At 49.7% G+C, this 27936-nt stretch overlaps 1 protein-coding gene across 4 annotated transcripts in view; it reads right to left on the bottom strand.

Moving 5' to 3' along the window:
- Nucleotides 1-2903: 2903 nt before the first annotated feature.
- AMPD3 (adenosine monophosphate deaminase 3) overlaps nt 2904-27936 on the bottom strand; it is a 55791-nt gene continuing 30758 nt past the window's right edge. For all 4 annotated transcript variants that reach the window (XM_011947631.1, XM_011947630.1, XM_011947632.1 and 1 more), the window contains 12 exons: nt 27396-27558; nt 24613-24832; nt 22275-22404; nt 16132-16326; nt 14642-14773; nt 13837-14000; nt 12638-12764; nt 9331-9494; nt 7998-8118; nt 6696-6869; nt 4963-5073; nt 2904-3587 (listed from right to left, as the gene is read on the bottom strand). In XM_011947631.1, the coding sequence (XP_011803021.1) occupies nt 3411-3587; nt 4963-5073; nt 6696-6869; nt 7998-8118; nt 9331-9494; nt 12638-12764; nt 13837-14000; nt 14642-14773; nt 16132-16326; nt 22275-22404; nt 24613-24832; nt 27396-27558 (1878 nt within the window). In that variant the 3' untranslated portion in view covers nt 2904-3410. The remainder of the gene's footprint in view (nt 3588-4962; nt 5074-6695; nt 6870-7997; nt 8119-9330; nt 9495-12637; nt 12765-13836; nt 14001-14641; nt 14774-16131; nt 16327-22274; nt 22405-24612; nt 24833-27395; nt 27559-27936) is intronic.

Below are 27936 nucleotides of genomic sequence, written 5' to 3'. Positions count from 1 at the left end.
GGACTGCGTTCATGGAAGACCATTTTTCCACAGACCAGGGGTGGGGTGGAAATAGTTTCGGGATAAAACTGTTCCACCTCAGATCATCAGGCATTAGTTAGAGTCTCATAAAGCGCGTGCAACCTAGATCCCTTGTATGTGCAGTTCACAATACAGTTTACGCTCCTTGAGAATCTAATACTGCTGCTGATCTGGCAGCAGATGGAGCTCCGGCGGTAACGCTCACTCACCTGCAGCTCAACTCCTGCTGTGCAGCCTGGTTCCTAACAGGCAGCAGACCAGTACTGTCCACAGCCCAGGGGTTGTGGACCCCTACCCCAACAGACAGTAAAAATAAAATGCTCAACCCTATTGTAGTTTGTTTACCATGTAAAATTGTTTACAAAATATAAGAATATAATTAGAGAAACATCGTAGAATCTCACTGCTGAAAAGTACAAAGACATAAGAATGAGTGGCAGTTGGTAGTTAAATTGTATCATCATACTGTGGAGAAATGCACATTTTACTGTCAAAAGACATAAAAGCCTTTGCAGAGATAGGTTTTGACACTCTTGCAGCTCTGTCATCTTCTACCTTACTAATTGCAAAAATTTCCAAGGAACTATGTTTATCTGGTTAGTATTCCTTTTATTGGAATTAGTTACACTTGTTCTTTATAACGATCATAGTTTAGGCAGAGAGTATTTGGGTATATCACCTTCAGTCATGTCTCAAACCCAGGAAATGAAGAATATTGTTTCACCAACACTTAGAAGTAAAGAGAAAGCAGGAGAAATGTGCTTTCAGCTCTTTTTTAATCCAAGAGGCCATGAGAAATAACCCAGGAACTGTGATTTGTTTCCATGAGGCAAAGAGCAATGATGGCGATCATTTCAACGGTACAATTTGAAGTAACACATAAAGTGAACTTGAGCCCTTAAGGATAAGGAAGGGAAAACTGCCTCAAAAACTGTTCCTTTCGGAACCTGAGTCAGTATGCTATTAATTGCCTTTTATTCCAATTGCAAACACAAAGGAAAGTAGGGATTTGTCCCCCAAAAGGCCAATTAAGTATAACAATGTAATAAAAGCACAAAGTGCTATAGAAAAGATGTCGGAAAAGCTTGCAGGACAGGTAAAATCCAACATGGTATTAGCTGGACAGACTAAAATAATATCCCGGGAAACGGAAATGAACGTGTGTAGCTTTGCTCATGAACTATAACAGGGTAGAAGTTAGAGAAGATAACAAAAGATTTATCTTCCAGGTCTAGTGAGCTTCAGTTTGAAAATTTTGAGTTTTCCTAGTGAATGTCATTCATGTCTGAGTCTTAGTAACAGATAAATTAGGTATTATTATTGATAGCTTTTCATGGTGCCCAATCTTAAGAGTAAAAAAACTAACATTTGCTTTAAATATGATTATCTTTACATAGTTTTAAATTATTGAGCCACAGTCCTAGCAGACTTTATTTAACAATTAAAAAAAAAGATACTTGATACAGATAACTTGACAATGAGAAACTGCACAATACTTCCTATGTTAGGGCAAATGTATACAAATGGGGGCTTTTCACAACTAATCCCTAAGATAACAATGAATTTTCACTCAATTTCATAATTAGCTGCAAGATAGCATATATATCTGCCTAGTAAAAAGACTGCATTTATAGTTCCATATGCTGAACTGACCAGGAATTGTAAAGTCACAAGATGAGACAGTCTAAAGTCAGGTAAGTTCACAGGCAGAAATTGGGTTCTTCTAACTATGATGATTCAAAAAGACCTCCTGTAGTCTGAATTTGACCACAGAAATAGATAGGAAGGTCCTCAAGCAGCCTCTTGAGTACTAAGAGCACATGTCCTTAAAAAGTTGCCAAAAGAAATTCAGTTAGTATGCATTTATTGAGCACCTACTACATACCAGGCACTAGTAACACAGATGAAGAGCACATTGATAAAGCTTAATTCAGACTGGTCTTTAAAATGCTTTCTACCTGGCCCCTGGGACCATTGTATCTTCTGAAGTCATCATAGTAGGTAAGGGAAAAATTTTACCTTAAAAAAATGCACCTGGTTACAGTGATTTAAAAAAAAAAACATGCACACACACACAACTAACATTTGTGGGGTCTAATGGAATAGTGGGGAAAAGACAGGATTTGGAATAAGAAAATCCAGTTGTAGGCCTATTACTTAATAGCTGTGTGACCTTCAGTTAAATTTCACTTATCTGGCCTAACTCTTAACTGGTAAAGTGATAATTGGCCTACAGTTGTAGCATATTAGAGCCAAAAGGAACAGAGATCATCCAGTCCTGTGCTTTTTGAAGTTCTTCATTCAAATGAAAGTATTATGTAGCAGCCCCAGTGTGAAACTGATGAACCAGAGTCAGTTTGACAGCCCCTGAGCATCACTCACTCCCTTCCGTCCCCCACCCTAAAGTATTCATGAGGGGATTCACAGAACACCCTGCAAGCCACTTGTCTAGTCCAAACCCTCACTTTCTAGGTGAAGAAACCAAGACTCAGAATAGGAGTGGCTGCTTTGGGAGGCCAAGGCGGGCGGATCACGAGGTCAGGAAATCGAGACCATCTTGGCTAACACGGTGAAACCCCATCTCTACTAAAAATACAAAAAACTAGCCGGGCGTGGTGGCGGGCGCCTGCAGTCCCAGCTATTTGGGAGGCTGAGGCAGGAGAATGGCATGAACCTGGGGGGACGGAGCCTGCAGTGAGCCGAGACCACACCACTGCACTCCAGCCTGGGCGACAGAGTGAGACTTCGACTCAAAAGAAAAAAAAAAAAAGAAAAAAAAGAATAGGAGTGGCTGTTTTCATGAGTACATTTGGCTTCCAACTAGAAATGGGGGAAGAGGGCTAAATAAAACGGTTTAAGAAATTCACTAAAAACACAAATTATCAAGAAGGAAGTCTTCCATCTTAACTCCCTCAAAGTAGCCCCTTTATGAAATGGAGCTTTGAAATTGATTGTGTTTAAGGCAGCCAGCCAGCCAGAGGCTGAAATGTACAACTACCAATAAGCCTACTTGGGCCAATGGAGAAAAGTATGGCAGAAAACCACACAGACCTCATGCTCATGTTACTTGGCATCTGACCATGGAAAATCCTGGCCCCAACAGTTCAGGCACTGGCAGTTTCAAGAGAAACAATTGGAAAATTAGGAACAAGTATAGACAAGTGCTCAGCTCCCAGATCCCCAAGGAGAAGTCACCATCTTGTTACTCAGAAATACAAGTGATCATGTTAAATCTTAAAGTGAGCAGTGCAACCAAAATCACCAGTTTAAAATTTCTTCAGAGGCATCCTCTTAACAGAGGAAAGTCCTAGTTTAGAATCTTGACCACTATTAGCCACAGCAGACTTGAAATTGAACCAAAAAGTTCAAATGCATGTCAAATGCTGGACCTATTTGGTCAAGGCAGTGATCTCTTCTGATTTCATAGCATCAGACAGGAAGCTGAGCTCATTGCATAAGGTCTCGTATCGGAATGCCATCCGGATCTGAGCCACATTTGTCTTTCGAATATCATTTCCTTCAGGTCCTTCTTTATAATAATTTTGTCCCAGAAACTTTTGCTTTTCCTGTGGACCAAGAGAAATACAAATGAAACGATGTACTTTTGATTCACTTTCTATAGCCATGTAGTCAGCTTTGACATCAGTCACAGCAAATCAGACTAGTCCCCCTGAAGCAGATCTTTAGTCAGGACATCTTATCCCCACAGAACTCATAAAATTCCTCCTGGCCTCTGTGTCCTCAAGGATGTCACCCTGACAACCTCAGTCATCCTCAGACAACCCTTCATTCCTGGCTATGCTTTCCTTGATCAGAGAGGAAATACAAGGTCTGCTGCAGCTGCTGGGGATGGGAAAGGCAAGAGGAAGGAGGTAAGACTAATTAAGAATTCCCTCCTGGCTGGGCGCGGTGGCTCACGCCTGTAATCCCAACACTTTGGGAGGCTGAGGCGGGCAGATCACGAGGTCAAGAGATCGAGACCATCCTGGCTAACATGGTGAAACCCCATCTCTACTAAAAATACAAAAAATTAGCCAGGGCCGGGCGAGGTGGCAGGTGCCTGTAGTCCCAGCTACTCAGGAGGCTGAGGCCGAAGAATGGCGTGAACCCAGGAGGCGGGGGTTGCAGTGAGCCGAGATCGCACCACTGCACTCCAGCCTGGGCGACAGAGCAAGACTCCGTCTCAAAAAAAAAAAAGAAGTCCCTCCTCAGAGCTGACAAGGACAGACAATGTTTCTGGGGAGGGCCAATCCAAGGCACCACACTGCACATGAAAAGAATCTTAAGCCTTTAACTCTGCTGCATCATCATCTGATAAGCACAGGCCCTAACGCAACCTCTCCCTAACCAGTGACATCACCCAGGGAGGTGTCGGGGGACCTAAGATACATCAGAACATGGGTCTCAGTGCTAGCTCCACATCAGAATTACTTACGGGGCTTTTTTTAAAATGACGATGTCTAGGTCCCATAGTCTAGATTTTTATTCAGTCTCGATACTGTTCATCTATTCAAGAAATATTGAATGCCTGCTATGTGCCAGGGACTATCTAGGGCTCAGGGATATAATTCTGAACAAGTCTCTGCCCTCACAGAGCTTACATTCTAGAGGGAAAGACAGAAAAACACATAACCAAATATCTGCAGGAATAAATGGTATGGAGAAAAACAGATTAAGGGGACAGAGAATAATAGTAAGTGTGTGACTACTTTAGAACGGGCAATCAGGGAAGGCCTCTCCAAGGAGGCGTAGAGGTCTAAGAAGGGTGAGGAAGCAACTATAAAAACGCAGGAGGCTGCCGCGTTTTCTCTCCCTGTGCCTGAGTGTCTCAGAGGCCTTACCTGCTGTGTTCATCACAGATCCCCAGTGCCTGGAAGGCTCCTGGCACACAGCAGGCAGCCTTCCCAGGAGGGACACAGGCAGCACCGTCACACTCCATACCTGATGCGAGAGGCCGCTCTGCAGCACGCTGTTCCTGGCAATCTCACACAGGTCGCAGGTGCTCAGCTTCCACACTTGAGCTGCAATGGCATATTCTTCCATAAGTGCTTCCTAGACCCCCCAACAAAGCATGTGGATTAGACGGGAGGATATCCATGTCAATCGTTCACACATGTCCAAAGCTAACAACATCAGACACTGCAGGTTTAACTTTTCCTCACTGAATGACACCTGGATCATCAAACATCACACCTTCAACACCTAAGATCTTTTCTTCTGTGAAATCACGGGTTATCAAAGAGAAATCTGAACTCACGCCTCCACACTTGTTCATTGACCAGCACTGAGAGCTCATGTTGAAGCCCTGTGCCAGTCATCAGGGATGGCAGTCTCTGCTGTCCTGTGACAAGCCTCTAGTCATACCACTTTTAGCACTTGCCCTCTAGCTTTTCTTAAGTTTGCCATAGATAGATAGATAGATAGATAGATAGATAGATAGATAGATAGATAGATGAGTAAAGTACTAAAAGCAGAGATGGAACATCAAAAAAAAAAAAAGAGAAGTGATCATAGGATAAGCGGTAAAATGGTGTAATCCCAGAAGGATCTGGGTTTCAGCTGTGGTTTTGCTTCCCTTCTGGGATGTGAAGTGTCTATTCATCACAAACCCTCGGTGACCTCTTCCCCACCCCACTGCCGCTGTAGCCTACAGCAATGGTTCTCGAAGTACAGGTCAAGGATCCCTGAGGGTCCTAAGACTTTTTGAAAGGTCTTCTCTTTTCCAATTATGTATTTTCATGAGGCAAGATTTCTATTTTTACATATTTTGATTAAAAACAAATTGAATGCAGAAGTGGCTAGAAGAGTCCTGCTGACTTCCATTAAGACATTAAAGAGGCTTAAAAATGCAAAACAAAGGCAGGAGAAACTTACTTTTCAGGAAAAAAAAAATTGTTATTATGTAACATTTCATTGGTTTATTGATGTGGTTTTTAAATGAGATAATAAATATTTTTAAATTTCTTATTCATTTCTAACATGGTAAATATCAGTAGATATAACCCACATAAACAGGTCTTTGAAAGCTTCAATTCTTAAGAGTATAAAGGGGTCTAGAGACCAAGAGGTTGGAGAACCTCTGTCCTAAAAGACTCTGGTGCTTCTGTTTTTGTTAAGCAATGGCTGGTCTTGTCAACACCATCAAAACATGCTGGGTGCACTTGCGGCTGGTCCCCATGCATGACACCACTTTTACCTTCCTCTTTTCTCTTCCCAGAGACCCAAAGTATAGAAATTATAATAGCATTGATTTAAAAGGTAGTAACTATTTTGAATATATGCAAACACTATATTAAATCCTTTGATTCACTATCTTCATGAATCCTCACAGGGTAGGGATAGAGACAATTTTATCTCCATTTTACAGATGAAGAGAAACTTGATCCAGAGGTCTAATAACTTTACCAAGGCCACAGAGCTCACAAATGTCAAAGAAAGGAAAAATAGAGGAAGGCAAAGATACTAATTGTGCCTTTGAGGGTTCAAGAACCCCAAAGAGAGGGCTCCTGGAAGGCACAATTTTCCCCCAACAGTGGCTTCCTTTTTGCCTTCACTGGGCCACCAACCCCACCCCAAAGGCAGAACTGAGCCAAGGGCTCAGGTCCCTAAAATGGGAAGACAGGCTAGGACTGGTGCCTACTGAGGCACTACTGTCCTCACCCCAAAGTCCTCACCTTTGTGTAGTGGAACTGCATAGGGTCATCGGTGGAAAGAGAAACGTGCAGTCCCTTGTGCAGGAATTCCCTCAGAGGGTTCTTGGAATATTCGAGGAACAAACTGTTATTGCTAAGAGGAGACATAGCAATGGGGATCTGAGCAAGGTAGTAGAGATACTGCAATACCGGACTCTGCAAAAGAACCACCAAACTCATGTGACAAGTGCCAGAGGGGAGAAGGGAAAAGGGAAGGGAGAAAGGGAGGGAAAAAGCATTCACCAGTGGAAACCAGGGGTCTGAACAGTGTCTGCCCAAGTCCTCAACCCGAGTTCCTGGAAGCAAGGACACCCAGACCCACTCTCGCCCTTCCCCACTGTTCATCTCGTTCCTACATTGCATGCCAGCCCTCCCTGGTGCCTCTACCTACTTTTGGAAGCGCTCACTCTTGCTCCAAACTGGAGGCAAAGCTCAGGGCAGGAAGGGCAGCCCACTCCAGCCTATACTTTCAGCTCCTTGCCCCTAGGCATGGACCCAGTCTAGAAGATGCCCTACTTTAGTTGTTTTGTTGCTTTGACTGCAAACAGCCAGGTTGAGACTATAAACACTCCAGCTCACGGGAAATGATCCCTGGAGGGATGGGAAGGGCGGACCTGCCCAGGATAGAATGGTTTTCTACTGTAGCACCCACCCTACCCAAAAATGTGACCCATGGTTACACCTCACCGGGATCAGGGAAAGGGAGCATTTTGATCAAACATCGTGCCAGTGGAAAGTGATCCAAAATATGGAGAAGACTGCATGCACAGAGCTCAAGGGTACACCAGTGAAAAGGTGGATGGACTCTGTGTCCAACTAGTGTGGACTGGTTGAGTCAATTACAGACAAAGTGGCAGACCCTTCATCCAACAACAGCCTTTGGAAGGAAAAGCATAGACATTATGTTGCAGCATCAAAAAATGCTTGTCATACAACAGTAAAGGACAAAGCAGGAACCAAATTCTGTGTTCATTATGATAATAAACACATTACAAATATGCTGTGGATAAAAGATGGAAATTAGATACACTGAAAAGCTAATAATGGCTATTTCTATTAAAGTAATAGCAATAAGGGCTGGCTTTTTTTCATTTCTCCAGTTTTTGGAAAATCGAAATTGCGATGAGTTTGATTACATTACTTTCATAATTAAAAATAAAACCAAGATAGGGACAGATATCCCAGCTCAGAAGAGGGCCCAGCCTTCTGGCCTCACTGGCCGAGCCTCCCAGCAGCCCAAGGCGGGGCAGTCACTCAGGGCAGGCTCCCGAGCGGCCTGTTTACCTTCTTAAGGAGCAGCCCATGGGAAATGTTGTCAGCAGTGAGGAAGGCAGACACCAGGTGGGTGATGGAGCCGGCCTCCCCACAGTGCGGCCGGAACAGGAACGTGCTCAGGCCGCGCTCCCTGTAAGAGAAGGGGCCCCGAATCAGGAAGGTCCCCCCAGTTGGCACTGCCTGGGGCCTGCAGCCTCAGCTCAGGGTCAGCTCCAGGAGGAATGACCACCTATGGTCAGCTGTGCTGACCCAGTGCACCCTGGAAACTACCTCTCCTAAAATGCAGAGGCCCAGGCCCCAGGACCCCTTAGAACCAAGAAGCATCACCTCTACGGGCAGAGAGTGGGCCTCACGGTAGAAAGAGACCCTGCTGTGCCCTCCAGCCACAGTCTTCCTCTCCTGGCCTTGTGTCCCGCATTCGTAGAACTCCAGGGCAGGGAAGGCCATGAGAAACCATGGAGTCTGACCTCTGTGTTAGGGAAATAAGCAAACCAAGGCCGGGAAAGTGAAGTCTATGCTCTGTGTCACTGAACAGGTCAGTGGCAAAGCCAGAACCAGAGCCCCCATCTCCAAAAGCTCAGCCCGGGACTGCCTCCACCCTGCCAGGCCATTTCTTTCAGTCAGGACCCCATTCAAAACCTCCACACCCACCAACTAGCACCAGTTTAGGCTGAGCTAGAGAGGCCCCAGGGCCCAGCAGGGGAAAGTGGGATGCAAGACTTGTAGGGAAGGGAATGGCTCGGTGTCCTGCTGCCCTGGGTAGCTAACTCCTGGCCACATGTGCCTCATCTGTGTGCATATTGGTGGGAGCCTCTGCCTGTTAGACCTCTGCCTGTAAGGGCGTGCATGGATTTAGTCTGTTTTTTTCCCTGTTATTTGTCCAGTGCCCAGGGTAGTGCCTATCGCATGCCAGTGATTTGCTGAACGAAAATATGCACATGTGGACATTGTTGGTGTGGCAGTAAGTGAACGTGCAGGTGTGATAGCATGTCCTATGCTTCTGTTATCTCAGGGATGTACAGGTACACGTAGAGTATGCATTGGTGTGTGTACATATAAACATGTAGGCACGTGTGGACTGTGGCTGCATTGCATACTGTACATGACATATGTCTGTACTGGTATGTGTGTTATGGTGGGCATGTTTGCATGTGTGTGATCATGTGGAGACATGCCTCATATAGCAGGCTGGAAAGTGCTGTGTGTTTTGAGATATGTGGGCACATGGACATGCGTGTTGGTTCAGGTGCACACGGACATAAGGATCACATGCATGAGTGTGTGCATGTGTGCACCTGCTAACACATGAACCCAAGCGTGTGCGAGGGCAGGCCTCACGCACCTGCGGAGGTTGTTGAGCACCATGATGTTGGCATACATGTAGTACAGGTAGTAGCTGTAGGGTGGGTTCTGTTCGCTGGTCCAGACGTCTGGGCTCGGGCTCTTGTCAGAAAACATGTGGTCGCTGTGCTTGGACTCATCATCCACGCTGTCGAACCCCGTCACCTGGGCAGGAGGAAAGGTCCTGAGCACCAGGCCAAGGCAGGACCAGGACTCAGTCTCGGCTCAGCCTCCCGGGGCTCATAGCTGCCAGAGGCCTGGGGGTCTGGGCCCCTCAGGTTCACACCTCAGCTGGGGACCCCTTAGCCTAGCTGAGGCCACATTCCTCCCATGGATGAAAAGTCGGTGCAACACCAAGTTCTGCCCCTTCGGAGCATCCATAGGTACTCTGGAGGTGAGACAGGAGAGTGCCAAGCCCCTGTGTGGTAGTGGTGACAGTGGGGGAAACTGCCAAGCCAGGTGAAGGGTGAGACAGCCATGCCCACCACCTGCCCCTCTGCCGTGCCGAGGTCAGCCCGCAGGGAACAGCAGTCACTGCCATCAGCAGCAGCGACAAGCTGTGAGGGGGAAGGGTCCTAGTACACATCACGCATCAGGCCCTGCTCGAAGCACTTTACTCGCGTCAGTTAATTCATACTCAGAGCAACCCGGGAGGGAGGGCTTGGCTGCCAGCCCCATTTTACAGCTGAGCAAACCAGGGCCAAGGCAACTAAGAAAATCGCTCAAGAAACCAGGTTCGGCCAGGCACGGTGGCTCACACCTGTAATCCCAGCACTTTGGGAGGCCGAGGCGGGCAGATCCCGAGATCAGGAGTTCAAGGCCAGCCTGCCCAACATGGTGAAACCCAGTCTCTACTAAAAAAAAAAACCACAAAAATTAGCCAGGCATGGTGGCACACATCTGTAATCCCAGCTACTAAGAGGCTGAGGCAGAAGAATTGCTTGAACCCAAGAGGTGGAGGTTGCAGTGAGCCGAGATTGCACCACTGCATTCCAGACTGGGTGACAGAGCAAGACTCCGTCTGAAAAAAAAAAAAAAAAAAAAAAAACGGTTCTGGGCTCTGGGTCTGCACTCTTTGGGCTGTAGTTGGAGGATACCCCAGGGCATGTCCAGGTGAACCCAGGAGAAACCACCCAGCTGCCTCACAGACAGACAAGAGGGTCCTAGCTGGGCGAAGCCGTGGCTCCTGGGAGGCAGCTCTGCTCTCCGATCCCCACTGGGAGCTGCCCTCTGAGATGGGTCTGAGTAGCCTCAGGAAACCCCCACCCGTCCACTGCAGTTCTACCTTGGCTGAGACCCCTGAGGGCCCCTCCCGAATCACTGGAGCCTTCTGGCTGATCCCAGAGGTCACCCCCAACCAAGACCACATACATGGAGCGTGCGGGCTCTCAGCGCAGAGGGGAGGCTTGCTACCAGGCCACGGCAGTGCTTTGGAAAGGGGCCTCTGAATAGCAGATGGGAGAAAGAGACTGTCCCCCTTAATCCACAACTGGCCCAAACTGGGGGGCTCCCAGCCCAGGCCCCAGGCCCCAGCTAGGTCTGCCAGCTTCTCCTGGGGGCAGCAAGGGCCCAGAGGAGCAAGGCAGCATGAGGGTCATGGCCAGAATCTTCCATGTCACAGAGCGCTGTGTGTCAAAGGAAATGACAGGGTCCCTGCTATGACCCTAAGCACGCCCTAGACGGGTTTGGGGGGCCAGGGAGGACCGTGAGCTCTGCTTTGTGCTTACTAGCCCCGTACTTCACCCAAACTTTCTGGGGCCTGGCATGGGGATAACTTTAGCCTCTCTTCTGAGCTCTATCCAGCTGAAGCAGGGCCTCACCACTGCATCTCCCACAGCCTCGGGCGCAAAATACGTTGTCTCCTCCACCTGCTCCTCCTCCTCCCCACACCTGCTCTTCTTCCACTGCTGGCAGCAGCCTTCGAACAGTGCGCCATCCATGCTCCTGCAAAGCCAGGCACCTGGGAGGCATCCTAGACTCCCCCCAATGCCTCCTTCAGTCTCTGTCCAGGTCCTACCAGGTCTACACCCACCCCTTCTCACCAAACCCCACACTCTGTGCAGAGTCCCTGCACTGCCACACCTCAGAGACACAAGCTGGTAGCTGCTGTGCACCTCACTGTTCTCACTTGGGAGGCAACATAGAATAGGGGTTCAGGGCCCATCACTGGAGTCAGCCTGCCTGGACACGCATTCCAGCTCTGCCACTTTTAGCTTTATGATCTGTTTTAATTTCCTTGTGTGCCAGTTGGAGCTAGCAGCTTCACAGGGCTTTGGTGAGGATTAAATGAGATAATGCAGGGAGAGCACTTAACACAGTGTCCAACACACACCAAGCACATAGTAATTCTGCTTATTGTTAACAACAAAATGGTGATAGTAATGGGGTAATTGTGAGGCTTAGGTGAGATGACATCGTGGCGTCTGGCCAGGCCAGGCAGAAGCACACACGAGTGTGAGCTGTTTCCACTGGGTCAAGCTCCCCTCCTGTCCCCAGGCAGGCCCCTGACTCTCACCCTTGCCCCCACCTCCAGCTACCTTCTCTTCTGGGCCATCTCCACACAACAGCCAGAATATGTTTGTCTAAAACGTAAATTCGATGATGTCCCTCAGCTTGTCCAATCACTTTCTGGGCACACAGACTCAATCCTTCCCCCGTGCCCTAGCCCTCAGGCTCCCCACTGCGCCTCTCCCTGTAGAAAGTCATCCATCACCGGGCACTGGCCTGTATCACCATCTGATACCCCCCGGATGCCAGGCATCAGAGGGAGGAACTGGCTCCCGCGCCCTCTCCCTCTCTCCCTGGTTAAGTCTCTCCCAGACTGCTCCTCTCCTTCTCCTACAACTAACTGAATCTGGAAAGGAAATACATTTTGGGGTTTTGTACTTAATCACACATGGTGTGAGGACCTTTGTTGCTGGTAAAGCAGGTGAATTAAAGTGTTTGCATTTCTAAAAAAAAAAACCTGAGGCTGCTGCTTGGTGCTGTTGGGGGCTAGATCCAGCCTTTCCAGCCCCACCTGGCAGGAACCGAGTTCCCAGTCTTTGTCCACTGTTGCCTTCCTCTCTGGAAAGGCCTGCCCCAAGACCCCCCAACCCCGCCACCCACGACTCCCAGAGCTGCCCCTGAGGGGAAGGGGACTTTTTAGAAATCCAGCTTCTTGGGGCTGGTGACCCCATGCCTGGATCACAGGTGGCAGGACCTGAGATACCTCGGTGAAGGGCGGGAGCAAACCTGACCCAGCTCACAGTGAATCCATTCCTGCCTCTGCCACTACGAGCCCTGCCTGGGGTACCACCCACACTTACATATTTAAGGAAGAGGTGAAGCTCTCGATGATCTTGGGGGTTGATTGTAGCCTCAAAAAGGGGCAGGAAGATGTTCTCTAGCATCTTCCCAAAGTTCGGCAGCAGCTTCTTTGACCTAAATATGTCACTGGGGGACAGCAAAGACTCGCTTATCAGGTGGATCCAACAGCCCCCCGCCCTGTCAGAGACCAGCCCCAGTCACTTCCTCAGGCACCCTGTGTCCCCATCAAACACCTAGAGTCAAGTCAGATGTGGCCTGAACACAGATCCCTCCTCTCTCCTCTCCCAGCAATGTCTGCAATACCCCGCCTTGGTTTGCAAGCTCCACACCTACCCACGCCCATCAGAGCACTTTCTCAAGCCAGAAGCCACTGGGAGTGGGATGGTAGCATTCTGGCTGACCAAGAGGCTGAGATATGAGTCCTCAAACTCCCAGTGACCCAAACATTCTGTTACTCAGCTCTGTTTCCCTAAACCACATACCCCAGTCCATCCTGGAGCCATGGGCTCCACCCTGGCCAGCCACCTGGAGAGGACAGCAGTCATCTGAGTGACATCCAGGGAGAGGGCCAGCAATGTAGACCACTACCAGCTCTCCCCATACTCCGGGTCTCACCAAAAGGACAATCCATCCTCAACCCACAATGAGAAGAAGGCGAGGGTGGTAGTTCCCCCAAGGCTTTTGCACTTCTATATTTTTCAAAGATCAAGAGTTCTAGTGTCAGCCGGACGCGGTGGCTCACACCTGTAATCCCAGCATTTTGGGAGGCTGAGGCAGGTGGATCACGAGATCAGGAGTTCAAGACCAGCCTGGCCAAGATGGTGAAACCCCATCTCTACTAAAAATACAAAAATTAGCCAGATGCGGTGGCGGGTGTCTGTAATCCCCACTACTCGGGAGGCTGAGGCAAACAATTGCTTGAACCAGGGAGGTGGAGGTTGCAGTGAGCTGAGATCACACCACTACACTCAGAGCCTGGGTGACAGAGTAAGACTCTGTTTCAAAAAAAAAAAAAAGAGTTCTAGTATCACGCAGACATCTTTGCTCATCACTCCTATGGAAAAATCCCTGGAAAGGACAAGCCTAAGCTGGCACCAGAACAGGCCCTACCCCTCAGGAGTGCAGATTCAGCAGCCCACGAGGGACAGACTGTCACCTCCATAGGGCACAGGGCAGACAGCGGGGCCACCTGACTTACTAGATCCGGGGCACCTGGATGATCCAGCGCATGTTGGGAGAGTAGACCTTGTGCTGGATGAACCAGCGGGCCAGGTTAGGCCACTCCTCGGGACTGCGGCCGTAGATGGAGAGCCGTGGCTCTGAGTACTGGTACTTGCTCTCCTCCAGCTCCCGGGCAACCTCCTGGCACAAGAAGAGCTTGGGTCAGCCCCAGTGCATCCCAGCTACATAGGAGACCCTCACTCTCTGTCACCAGCAGGGTCCTGTGGCTCCCCCAGCCACCTTGTTCCCAGTCTGGAAGCACTGATCTAAATCCCCAGGGCTGCCTGCTCCTGTAAGCTCTTATTCCACTTTAGCAGAGGCTCCCTCTGGGGAGGAAGGCCTTGGGTCTGCAGAACCAGGCCACAGCAGAAGCATCTCCACACAGAGCTCATCTGCACCCAGCCAGGTTCATGCTGCAGAGACAGGAAAGACAGGCCAGGTACTGTGAGCTCGTCCAAGGTGGATACCCTTCCCTCCTCTTCCCTGCAGTTGGCACATGCAGCACTGCCTGGAACAGGCAGCCAGGCCACAGCACTGGGCACCTGGGCACCTCACCCTTGCCTGAGTTGATGGTGGACAGAAGGAGGGGAAGGGGCCAGGGGCACACAAGGTCCCCACCCTCTGAAGGCCACAGCACTGGGCACCTGGGCACCTCACCCTTCCCTGAGTTGATGGTGGACAAAGGGAGGGAAAGGAGCCAGGGGCACACAGGGCCCCCACTCTCTGAAGGCAGATGTTGGCAGGCACCTGAGAGGCCTTAGAGAGACTGAGGGTTCACTCACCTTGACCATCCGAGCAAAGTACTCTCCTCCCAGATAGTTTTCAGTTTTCAAATACAGGTCACGCAGCTCACTGGCCCCCACGGGGTTGTATTTGGAGTTGAACTTGTCAAAGCGGTGGAATGTCTGCCGGCCCTGCGGGAGGAGACCACACCAATCGATGCATCATTCTGCAGCCACCACGCACATTCCCCTCTCTAGACCTTTACGAGATGGCCTTCTGTATGGCCACACCGAAAGACATCTTCTATGTCAATTCTTGCATGAAACCTTAGAAACTCCTGGGAACCAGGACCATGTATCCTCACTCGGTCAGCTTGGGATCCTTTGGCAAGGCCCCCTGTGAAGGAACAGCAGGGGCCCCATCTGCAAGTCACCACAGCTCAGCTCGGGACACGGCTGGCTTAGGGAGCAGAGAGGCTGGACCACTGAATAATAGAGCATTCCCTATCACTGCTCACATTTTGTAAAGCACTTTCTCCATATTATATCATTCAATGTTCTGTTTAACAAAGGTTTTTTTTGTTCTAATAAAGAATGCACAACACAACATTTACCATTTCAACCATTTTTAACTGTACAGTTCCAGTGGCTTTAAGTACATTGACATTGGTGTGCAACCATCACCACTAACCATTTCCAGAACTTTTTTCTCATCCCAAACAAAGTCTATACCCACTAAACTAACTCCCCATGGCTTCCTCTCACCTGCCCCTCATAACTTCTATTCTCCTTTCTATTTCTATGAATTTGCCTATTCTAGGTACCTTGTATCAGTAGAATCACATGATATTTGTCCTTTTGAGTCTGGCTTCGATTTAGTGTAATCTTTTGAAAAGTTCATTGATGGTTGTTGCATGTATCAGTACTTTACTCCTTCTTATGGCTGAATGATATTCCATGGTATGGATATACCACATTTTGTTTACCCATTCATCTGTTGATGAACACGGGCTGTTTCTATCTGTTGGCTGCTATGAATAATACTGCTATGAACATTGGTATGTGAGTATCTGTTCAAGTTCCTGCTTTCAGTTCTTTTGGGTATATACCTAGAAGTGAATTGCTGAGGCATAGGTAATTCTATACTTAACTTTCTTAGGAACTACCATACTGTTTTCCATAGCAGTTACACCATCACTTAGTGTTTCAATATTTTTTTTAAAGTTAAGAAGGCACATGGCTGTCACCATTTTATAGGCAAGGAAATAAAAGCTTCTGTGAGTTGCCTAAGGGCACAAAACTCCTAAGTGGCAGGAGTGGGATTAGTGCTTAGACCTGTCGGGCCCCAAGCCACACACCCTCTTTCCCTGTCCTATGGCTGCCCCAGACCTGTTATTCTCTGAGGCCACATGATCTCTTAGTCAGATAGAAGAGAAAGAGTTGCTTCCATAGCGCCTCCCCGCAAGCACAATCACGGTGGCTTTCCAGGGGGCTGAGTCCCCAGCCAGGGCTGCTGTCTGCTGGCGGCACTGGAGCGGAAGCTCACTCACCGCGTGGACATCCAGCGAGTCCACAGTGAGGTCGTAGGGGTCCATGTGCAGGCTGTCAAACACCTGCCGCAGGGTGATCTTCTGGCCCCGCTTCTCCGCCACAGTCCTGTCAGGCTCCGTCTGGTAAGTGTGCTTGATGAAGCGCAGCAGATGCTTTTGGTTCATGCAGGCAGCTGCATGGATGTGCGTGTCCACCTGGAACACAGCACCCACCAGGCCCTGAGTCAGGCCACCTCCCCTAGCAACAAGAGTTAAGACATCCAACCCTTAATGTGCACAGAACCCCAGCACTTCGTGGGCCATCGGGGCGGCCCCACCAATGCCTGGATCCCACTCCGCGTTTCTCCTCAGACTTTGAAACCGGCATCCCTCCCTTTCAGCCTTGCTGCCCATTCCACTTCCTTACGGCACCAGGAAATCTTTTTAAAATGCAGATTGGATCAGGCCATTCCCCAGTCAACAAACGACCTGTGGGCCCATCAGCCTCAAGATACAGCCCAAGTGCCTTGGCCTGGGATTCAAGGCTTATTTCAAGCCTTAACTCTCGCCTTGCCACTGCCCCACTCTGTGCTACAGCCATGACAAACCACTTACGGGTACACAAGACACCGAGGTACAGTACACTGTATCACTTTGCCTATGTGTTTCTTCAGTCTGGAATGCCCTACTTTCTCTCCACCATCTCATCCACCTAGAAATTTCCCACAACCTCCTCCATTTGGGAGCCAACCTTGTTCCTCCAAGCACAACTGAATATTCTTTCGCTCACCCAACCTCAAAACCTGGCACAGGCATCCCATTGCTGTGCAGACCCTCCTGATCACTCTAATGTCTGTGTGTCTACTCTTTCACTAGACTGGGAGCTCCTCAAGGACAAAGGCCATGTTTGATACCTCTAAGTCTTCAGCACCTACCCCAGAGCCTAGTACAAAGTCGAACCAATGGATGAATGAATGAACGAATTAAGAGGTGTGACAGGTTCTCATGGTTTCAGTGATAACTCTGAGGGCCCATCAAATCCCACTCTTCCCATTGATCCCTCTCAGAACCCTCAGAGCATTCCCAAAGCAAACCTCCAAGTGGGAATGAATGAGAACAGACACTAGAGGCCAACCCCCCAAACATACCCTTCCTTGACTAGTTACACCTCACCCAAACTCCAGGGCATCCAAGTCCCAAGAAGAAGCCACTCTACTGGAAGCTGCTCTAGTGACCCTAAGCCAACATATGGACTCGAGCCGTGGGGCCCAAGGCCAAAGATCTTAGAGCAAATCCTAAAAAGCAGAAATGAACAGTCAGCTTAGACTTCTCCCCACATTGCAGGGAAAGGCAGTTTTTTGCAGAAGGCACCTTTGCAGAAGGAGCCCAGCAAGATCTCGAAATATGTCCTCTATATCGTGCTAAGTCCTGTGATACCAGACTGACCCCTTGCATCTCTGTCCTCTCCTTTTCAGCCTCCTTAGTCAGCTCATCCTCACTACCAGACCTCTTAATAATGGAATTTCTTGATACCTGGTCCTGGGCTCTCTTGTCCTCTCACTATAAACTCTCTCCAAAGGTGATCTGTTCCATTTCTGTGTATTTAATTATTTTACTTATACCTATTCCCAAATTTATGTCACCAGCCAAAAGCTCCAGAACTGTACATACTACTGCCTGCTTGACATCTCTATCTGGATAACCCAAAGGCAGTTCAAACTTAATATATCCAAAAGTGGACTCTTCATCTCTGACCCCAGCCCAAGCCTGATGATTGTCTCCCAGATTCTGGAATCCCAGGAAATGGAGTGTCCTGAATCCAGTTGGTCACGTTGAAAAACTGGGAGTCATCCTTGGCCTTCCTACTACTCCCTTCCCTCAGTGAGTCTCATCAATTCTGCCTTCCAATGGATGTCAAATCCATACAATATTCTCCAACCCCACTGCCACCACGGGAGTTCAAGCCTGCATGTTCTCAGGCCTGAATTCACAGTGACCTCCTAACTGGTCTTGTTCCTTTTTCTTGTGCTCTGGTTCAATTCATTCTCCATACACAGAAGCTAGAAGGGATTTTTAAAATGTAATTTGATTCTGTTACTGAACCCTCTTCATTAATCTTAGGATGAGGGCTCTGCTAATATTACCTGGATCCTACCCATGTCCCCATCCCTCATCCCCACTCGCCCTTTTCACTGTGCTTCACTCACAGGACAGCCATAAGCCCTAAGAAATGAAGCCCCAGCTAAGCTGAGGGATGGCCTGAAGTCACTGTGGGCAAACTGGCTCCCCCTCCCTGAGCCCAAGGGACCTACGGGAGCTCCCAGGGAGGACGACAGCAGCCTCACAGGCCAGGCTGCTGACAGCCATTAGACCACACTCTGGAGCTACTGTTGTGGCTGACTGGGTGCTCAGCCTGGGCTGGGGTGAGGAGGTGGCTGACCTCAGGGCAGGGAATGCTGTCCACGGCTGGCTGAGCATCTCCAAGTCATGCCAAACCAGATATTTGATCCACTGGACCTCTGTGAGCAATATGCCAGCCAGCCCATGTCATTAGCCACAGCCCTCACTCATCAGGGTCCTTCCTGCCATTAGTCTTGCCATTTTTACCAGAAAGACAGACCACTGGACATTGGGGAAACAAAACAAAGCAGAAAACTAAAACATCCCCAAAATCCAAGCTCCTCAGAGATGAGGCTGGGCTCACGTGGGATGCACAAGAGAAGGTCAGCCTAGCTCAGCTCAGCTGGACACAGCTTGGTGCAACGAACTCAGCATGACTCAGCGGATTCTGGGCTTTCTGGTCCTGTTCTCTAGCTTACCAATGACACACCACAGGGGGGTCAGCCTATCCTTACCCCCGTGAGTCACAAGATAAATGAGGAAAACAACTGGACAATCCAGGAAGCACCCCATCCAAACTTCAGAATCTCAAGGGTGATTATTTTAGGAACAAAATAATTGAAGGTCATTGGAGGTCAGTGTTTTCAATTCACCAGAGGATCTAAGTGCATTCCCCATGTTCACCTAAGATTCAGATGTAAACAAAGAGCAGAGTTTCCAAACTTGGGACCTAAGCCAACACTGACCATTTCCATAACCATGGCAGGCATCGATCATCGAGGACAGCACTCTTTTCACTAAGCTTTAGGAGTGGCCTCTGGTAACTACCCCTAATTGGTCGGGTTTAGTACAGAAGATAAAACCTATTTGTTATTCTTAATATGACATTTAAACCACAGTAGACATCACCTATTTCTACCCAATTCCCAAGCAGCAAACACACTCAGCCCTTCTACCTTGCTTCTGCATAGAAAACAAGTGTCTGGGTCACACAGTCCTGCTGGCTGGGCCTCAGGTATCTCAGCCCTTCACCTGCTGCAATGTGACGGGTGCCTTCACAGACACCACCCACACAGATCCACGGCCACGTCACAGCTCCTGCCTCAAACCACAGCCCCGGTCTGCCCCGGGACACCAACAGCCGCTTTAGACAGATGGAGGCCACCATCCGGCCCGTTCTGGATTTTAGAAAGCAGCTCTCCTCCCCGTAGTACAGGCTATGAGAGTGCTGTCAAGGCCAAGTGTGGTGGCTCATGCCTGTAATCTCAGCACTTTGGGAGGCCAAGGCAGGCAGATCACCTGAGGCTAGGAGTTCAGGACCAGCCTGGGCAATATGGCAAAACCCTATTTCTGCTAAAAATACAAAAATTAGCCAGGTGTGGTGCCAGTCACCTATAATCCCAGCTACTAGGGAGGCTGAAGCAGGAGAATCGCTTGAACCCAGGAGGCAGAGGTTGCAGTGAGCTGAGATTGCACCACTGCACTCCAGCGACAAGAGCAAAACTTCATCTCAAAAAAAACAAAAAAGGAGAGTGCTATCAAGTAGGCAGCACCCAGGGGCGGGCACAGGCCTGGCTCATAGCAGACCTGCACCCATGTTTATGGACTGACTATGGTGCCTAAGAACAGGCCACTGTGTCATAGGTATCAAGGTCGTCTCTGTCCAGAGAAAACATTAACCCCAAGACTGCAGGAGAACCCTGGGGATAGGCTCTGATTTGTTACCCTAGCCCCACGCCAGGACTCTTTCTCATGTTGTGACCACAGAGCGGTTGGTAGACCCAGGAACACCCATGGGGGCCCCACCTTAGAAGGAAACAGTGTCAGTGCCAGCACAGTCAGTAAGGACACCTTGGCCCCAGGCGGCAGGAAGCAGGTAAGCCCAGGGCATTCACGTATGTGTGGGACAGGACTGCAACGGGCTGGGAGAGGCGTTTCTTTGGACATGGGTCTGGGCATGTGCTAGGCATGTGAAGTTCTTTGGGCAGGGCTGAGAGGCGTTCACATAGTGATAGAGACATCCACCTGTCTGAACACCTAAGGCTCACAGAGAAGGAACAAATGGTGCTTGAAGGTAAAAATGCCAGGGTGCCCACATAAGTGGTGTCTAAAACACCTTTCACTTCTGCCTGGAAATCGCCAAGACACTTCCGTAAGCCTCTCAGGGTGCATGAGCTGAAGCCAAACCCTTCTTAAAGCTCTTGATCCCATCCAAGTGGGAGTCTGTGTTGGACCCCCTGATGGGTAACAGAAGTGGGCTTAGGACCTCCAGATATGGTCTTCCATCCGCATTGCTGAGTGCTCCCAGTCAGGAGGTCAGGGAGCCTAGAGCTGGGCTTTCCCAGAGGAGCCACATCCTCCCCTGGCCTATCCTCCCTTATCAAAGCTGACCCCAAAAAGAGGAAGTCCCCAGGAGGTCCCAGCTGAGACAGAGCTCCTGTGGAGATGACAACCCCACTGTGACTCCATTCAGCTTCGGCCATCCCTCCTCCAAGAAAAGCCTGATCCCCAGTCTTCCCCAAGGAGCTTCTCTCCCAGCTCACCACCACACCCCAGCCCACCTCCCTGCCTTCTGTGGGAAACCCATAGTCCCTGCATGATCCAGGACCTCCCCACATATCTGCAGCCTTACTCTCCCCACAACCCACTGCTCCCTGCTCCCGATGACTGAGCTCCAGCCACACTGCACTGCTTGCAGTTACGTCAACGCACTGTTCTGACTCTCTCATATCATCCCTCCCTCCTGACATTTGCACATCACATGCCTCTACCTGGAATGCCACCACTTCTATTCCCCTACCACACCCTCTACCTGGCAAGCTCCTACTCACTCTAAGTCAGCTCAGTTCTGGCCTCTCCCTCAAACGACCTGGTTGACAGGAAGTGACTCTTGCTCACTATCAAACGCCCCCTGCCTAGCACTGACCCTGTGCCTCACTGCCCAGCGCTTCAGCAGAAGAGAATAGAAAGGCTGGGGTCACAATCATTTAACCTTCACTCCTACCACAGCTGCAGCCCCTGCAGGCGAAGACTGCCAGGAGCCCCAGGCAAGGCTGCCATCCCCTCGGTGGGAGAAGAGAGGCAGAGATCTAAGCATATCAGAGACTTTTCTTTAAATCCACATGATCCTGAAGGATGCAAAACCACAAACTCCCAACTCCAGAGAGATTTTTTTTTTCAGGGAATTTAAATTTTATTTTATTAGCTTATTTATTTTACTTTAAGTTCCAGGATACATGTGCAGAACGTGCCGGTTTGTTACATAGGTAAATGTGTGCCATGGTAGTTTGCTGCACCTATCAACCCATCACCTAGGTATTAAGCCCAGCTGGAAGCCATCATCCTCAGCAAACTAACACAGGAACAGAGAAACCAACACTGCATGTTCTCACTCATAAGGGAGCTGAACCATGAGAACACGTGGACACAAGGAGGGGACCAAAGAGATCTTTACAGCTGTGTCTTTCCTTGATGACTCTAATACATCCCCTACCTTAAAAGTAGGCTGTGCTCAACTTTTATGACCAATTAATAGGCTGTGCCCTATTTTCCAAAGAAGAGGGCACATCCCAACAGATATACAATGAGGACAAAGGTTTCCACCTAGAGTGATTCAAGTGCTGTCTGAGACCCAGCCTGACACAAACGTAGCTCACCCATCTTCCTTCTGCACGTATACTTCATACCCCTCTGGCCACGAAGGCCGCCCTTAGCCAGGAGCCCTGACGTTCTCACAGGGGACAAACCTCAGACTGGCTCAGGGCATCCCATGGGCTGGGAGGGGGACTGGGAGGGGCAGCTGTGAACACTGGCCCCTAACGCACCTTTCTCACGTTATAGAAGTCCCGGTGGGGGTTACTCTTCAACTCTTTGAACTCAGACATTTCGTTTAACATCTCATGAAGGCTGAACTTGGATTCCAGAAAGTTCAGTCGTCGGTGACAATAGGTTTTCCTGCAAGTTGGAGATGGGGAGAGACCACAGTTGAGCAGAAGTCACATCGAGCTCTCCAGTTTGGAGGCCCCCAGCAACTGCACGGGCCAACCCTGGCTGGAAGGGTCAGGATGGAGCAGGGTGGAATGAGGAGATTCCGGTTTTCTGCAGACCCTGCTGAACTGTTGAGTCACACCACAGACTCTATAAAGTCAGTGGAGAGTCAGGAGATGGGGCAATAGCAGGCCAGCTCTGGGACCTCATACAGGTGTTTTGACTTCTAGTTTATGTGTTTAGGGAATTAACCGCAAGCCTCCATTTCCCATGAGTAAATATCAGGTGGTAACACCCAAGGCTGAAGTAAGGGTTAAACTGGTTTACGCCTGGGAAAGGGCCTGGCTCCAAGCACAGGGGACGCTGAGTAGAGGTCTCCCTCCTTCATCCCCTGCTTTCCTTCCTCTTTTCTATCCTCAGCCACTTGTCATTCCTTGAAGAAGGAATTTGTTGCCCGGAGGACTGATAACACAGTCAAACTCCAAGGCATGACCTGCCCGCCTTGGGTTGCAGAGGAACCAGCCCCCCGACCTAATGGCCATGGCCCAAGGACCTCTCAACTCTGAGGCTTCACAACAAGAGGAGGATGTTTTGCATCATGGGCGGGTTGGGACTGTAGGGATATTTGTTACCAAGACAGAAATCTCTGTAAGGACTGATGCCCCCAGATTCCCACCAACTCAGAGAAGGGGTTTTTATGATTTCTCAGCCAGTAAAGGCCACTGGGGATGGAGATGCTCACTGCTGTGGCCAACCACCAGCCCACACCCAGCCCAGGTGCCTAGCCACACACCTGCATCCACAGCCACACAGAACCTTCAACCACAATTCATGCTACCCTGCTTCCTTGTGCCCCCAGAACAAACAGCAGCTTCCTTGGCATCTAATCACGTAGACTTCCATAAGAGCATCTGTCAGCGCTGCAACGGCACAGTCATCCATCTGCCCAGACAAGCCCCAGAGTGGATGGAGCACAAGACAGCCTCAGAGTCAGAAGGGAGTTTAAACGCCGCCTCACTCAGTCTCTCTCCCCAGGCAGGATCCTCACAACCCCCTAGATGGGACAGCCACTGCCTGCACACCTAGCTGAGGACAGCCTGCAAGGAACCGCCCCTGCCCTTCCCATGCCTTAGTTCTGCCCTCAGATCAGGGAGGACTAAGAGTCATGCTGCCCATCAACCTTGGGCTCACTATGCCACTTTGGAGACTGGCATCACAGGATTCCCAGAAAACCAGAGAGAAGGTCCTCAGGAGTGACCAGCACCTCCCCTCACCCAGACTCCCACTCCCAGCACAGCCACTCTGAGGCTTACTGGGTCCGGGCATTACTGATCAGCCTAAGTGCCCACCAAGAAGTGAGGGGGCCAAATTCAGAAAGATGGCTGCCCACCAGGTTAGCTGGAGCCAAGCCCACAAGCATCATGGGGCATCATGCCCATGAGCAAAGTTCCCCAGGCTCGCTGCATGCTCCTCTTCAGAAACCCAGAAAATCCAAGGCCTGAAGCAATGTCTTCATCACTCCTCACCAAATACAGTTATGCTCTGGGCCGGTAACTCTCTGCAAGGCTGCTGTCCTGCCTGGGGAGACGGATGACAGACATTCAGAGGCACCTGGGTGGCCACCAGCAAGCAGAGGCTCCACACTATGCATGCAGAAGGGACAAGGAGGCCGGGCATGGTGGCTTACACCCATAATCCCAGCACTTTGGAAGGCTGAGTTGGGTGTATTACCTGAGCTCTGGAGTTTGAGACCAGCCTAGGCAACATGGTGAAACTCCTGTCTCTACTAAAAATGTAAAAATTAGCCATGGTGACACTTGCCTGTAGTCCCAGCTACTCGGGAGGCTGAGGCAAAAGAATCACTTCAACCCAGGAGGCAGAGGCTACAGTGAGCCAAGATCATACCACTGCACTCCAGCCTGGGCAACAGAGCAAGATGCTGTCTCAAAAAGAAAAGGAGGCGGGGACAGAGACTACCAAGTCTAAGGCTATGCCAGCCTATGAAGGAAAACTGTTGCAGAAACCCACAAAGCACTGAGGAAAGGAGAAACCGCACTCTTTCTGGGATGCTTTAAGTACAGAGGACCCCAGGGCAGAGGGGTAAGGCCTTTCTTATCTCCTTCCTACAGAACAGCACCTGTGCAAAGAGAGGCAGCTGCGGAGAAGCTGGCTTACGTGGGGCCATCGGTGATGAGAGCCAGGATGTGGCTCATGTCCACCGTGTACGTCTCCAGGTCAGGGTAGGGCAGGCTGTGCGGTTCCTGGCGCTCCAGCATCTTCTTGTTATCATACACGAAGAGAATGCCCCCCTGCATGTGGACCAAGTAATCCAGGTTGGGGGGTGCATCGTCCAGGCAGTAGGGGTCTTCCTGGGGCAGTGGAGGAGGGTGGAAGTCTGCAAAACAGGATTGAGAGATGGCAAAGTGCCCCCCCATGGGTTCAAAAGACACAGAGGCCTGCCCTGGTCTTCCTGCCCAAAATCCAACCCCACACCGGCCCTGCATCTGATGTGCTCTTCCCTGCTTCCTTCCCAGCACTTACCACCATGTCAAACCATGTCACTTCTTTATCTCAGATATGACGTCTTCTCCACTCCAACAGAAATTCCATGCAGGCAGAGACTTTAATTTGTGCTGTTTACTGCTACGTGTCTAGAACAGTCCCTGGCACATGGCTAGCACTTCAACAATTTTTTAAAATTTAACTGAAATGGGCTTCATTTTCCTCAGCACTTCAGAGATCCCAGGAATATTAAGAAGGGCAGCGGTATCTTCTCCCAGGAAGAGAACAGATTGCACCTGGACTGCCCAGTGGGAATAAGTGTCCTGGGCCAGGCCAGCTGAGGGGCTAAAGAAGCTACTCCCTCCCCAAAGGAGCAAAGGATAGGGAACTTGTCTCTCTCAGAGCGGGGAATGCCAATGATAAAGCCATCTGCTCCCCACCACTATAGGTTAAGGTTAGAATTAGCCAACAGGAGGCAGAAAACTCCTCTATGCAATTTCCCTGCTGTGAGACTTTCAGCAAACTCCTTTACCTCTCTGAGCCTATCTCCTCATCTGAAGATAACACCCCCTGCCTTAACAGGCTGCTGTGAGGGTTGCAATAGTGTGTACAGGAAAATTCTTCATAAAGAGTAATGTACTACAAATAATGAATTATAGGATATTATTCTTATTATTCTCATAATTAGTTTTCCTGACTCTTGATAAACTCTGTCCCTAAGGAATGTATTGATGCCAAATATCAGTGGAGCTGGAGGCTTCAACTCCATGCAGCTCAGTCGGCACCATCCGGGATCAGCTGCTCAGCTGCCGGCATAGGCAGGAGCAAACCTCAAGATCTGCATCAAAGGAAGTTGCCAAGGCAGAGTGACCTGCCTGGGCCTCCTCCATCCGTGCTTGGAAGGAACAGACCATCCCTAGAGTACATGTAAGGAGCTACAAAGGGGCTGATGCAGGCAGAGGTGGAGAGGGACGTGCCCCATCAGGTATGGTCACAGGCCAGCTCAGGAGGCCTAATGCATGCAGCAGTCTGTGAGATGCAGGCAGTTCAAGCTCCAGGTAAAGCTACAGCCTGCACACTCGGAAGTTGCTCCTCTTCCCCATACTCATGCCCAGAACACGGGGGTCCTCTGTCCACGTAAAGTACACATTTGACAGTCATTTCTGTCTGTCTTTGCCAAAACTGAGATGGTAGGATCCACTTCCCTCAGATAGGGAAATGGACTCAAAGGGCTGAAATTTACCTAGGGCCCCAGATGTTCAAAGTACAGGACTTGAAATTCAAGAGAACCAGAGACTGGGGCAACTTGGCACCACCAGCTACCCCCAGAGGCAGCCAGGGTCCCAGGCACTGATGGAGACCACCAGGGCCCTTATGTGTCCCCCCACCACCAACTTTCAGGAGTGGGGTTTCCTATTGTCCTCATTACCGCCGCTGCTGCTGTTAGGTCCTTCACGGCTAGGCTTCATGAGGAAACCACTCAGACCTCTCGGATCTCCCCTTCCCTGAACTCGGCAGCATAAATGCAGCTACCACTTACTGAATACTCACTAGATGCCAGAACTGAACTGAGTACTTGACATGTATTCTCCTGTTTAATCCTCACGACAGCTCTTGGAGATAGATATTATTTGCATTTCCATTTTATAGATTACATTTTACAAAGTGAGGCTTAGAGAAATATCTTTCCCCAAATCCCAAGAAATTGATGGAGGCCAGATACAAATGCAGCTGTGTTTGACACCAGAGCCTACATCATCTTCCCAGGGAACATGCCCTCTGTTCCTGCTCCCTCCCCAGTCCACCCTGCCACCAATTTGGTATTTACTGCCTGATTGTGTTCTTTTAAATATGCCACATGAGGCCGGGCACAGTGGCTCACGTCTATAATCCCAGCACTTTGGGAGGCCAGGGCAGGAGGATCACTTGAGTCCAGGAGTTTGAGACCAGCCTGGGCAACATGGTAAGACCCCCATCTCTACAAAACATAATAATATTTTTTTAATTAGCTGGGTGTGGTGGTGTGTGCCTTTGGATACCAGCTACTCGAGAAGCTGAGGTGGTAGGATTGCTTGATCCCAGGAGATTAGGCTGCTGTGAGCAGTGATTGCACCACTGCATGCCAGCCTGAGCAACAGAGCAAGACCCTATCTCAAAAAAAAAAAAAAAAAATCCCACATGAGACTGCCTGTCTCCCTGATGGACTCCTAAGAACAAGGACTGTCTTTCACTTCTCTCTCTTAACTTCAACAGTTCAGCTCTGCACAGGTGAGGCATACGGTACACATACAATCAATCCTTGGGGGAACCATCAAACATCAGTGTGGGAGAAGTCAATGCAAGAACACTGTCCTCTTAAAATACCATCAGGGGAAATAGATCAAGCCAACAAAAAGCCCTGAGTGGCTCTCGGTCCACCCACAGTTGGGACCCAACCTCCAGCCAGAGCTCCATACCTGGAAGGCCCTCTTTCAGAGGTGCAGTATCTGCCCGCGGATGACCCAGGTACTGGGATGTGATCCGCGGGAAGCGGTGGTAGGCGAGCCTTGCATATTTCTCCCGGATCATTAGGGCCTTGGCCAGGCTCTTGGCTGCCTGCTCGTAGTCCTCCAAAGTGATCTGCAGAAGGGAGGCAGGCAGGAAAGGGTTCACGCAGCATGCCTGAGACTGCCATCCTTGGAAAGATGTGCTTGTAAGACTGGCCCTTGCCTGGTATCTGGGAACCTGGATTTCAGGAGGGTTCTCACCACTCCCTGACTAGTAAGAGTGGTTCATTGCACCTAAACTATTTGTGCAAACAATATGGTTCATGTTGGACACCTGCTTTCCTTCTGGGAGCCTGGAATTTGAGATCTGCTATGCAGATGTGTGACCAGCCTCAGTGAAAACCCTGGGCACGGAATCTCTCATGAGCTTCCCTGGTAAACAACACTTCCCACGTGTGCTGTCACAATGTGATGCTGAAGGTATTCGGTAAGTTCTGATGACTCCGCTGGG

The sequence above is a fragment of the Colobus angolensis genome, unplaced genomic scaffold, assembly GCF_000951035.1.
Source record: "Colobus angolensis palliatus isolate OR3802 unplaced genomic scaffold, Cang.pa_1.0 Scaffold269, whole genome shotgun sequence".
NCBI lineage: Eukaryota > Metazoa > Chordata > Mammalia > Primates > Cercopithecidae > Colobus > Colobus angolensis.
The sequence above is the reverse complement of the archived record's forward strand: the minus strand, read 5'-3'. Positions and strand labels throughout refer to the sequence as shown.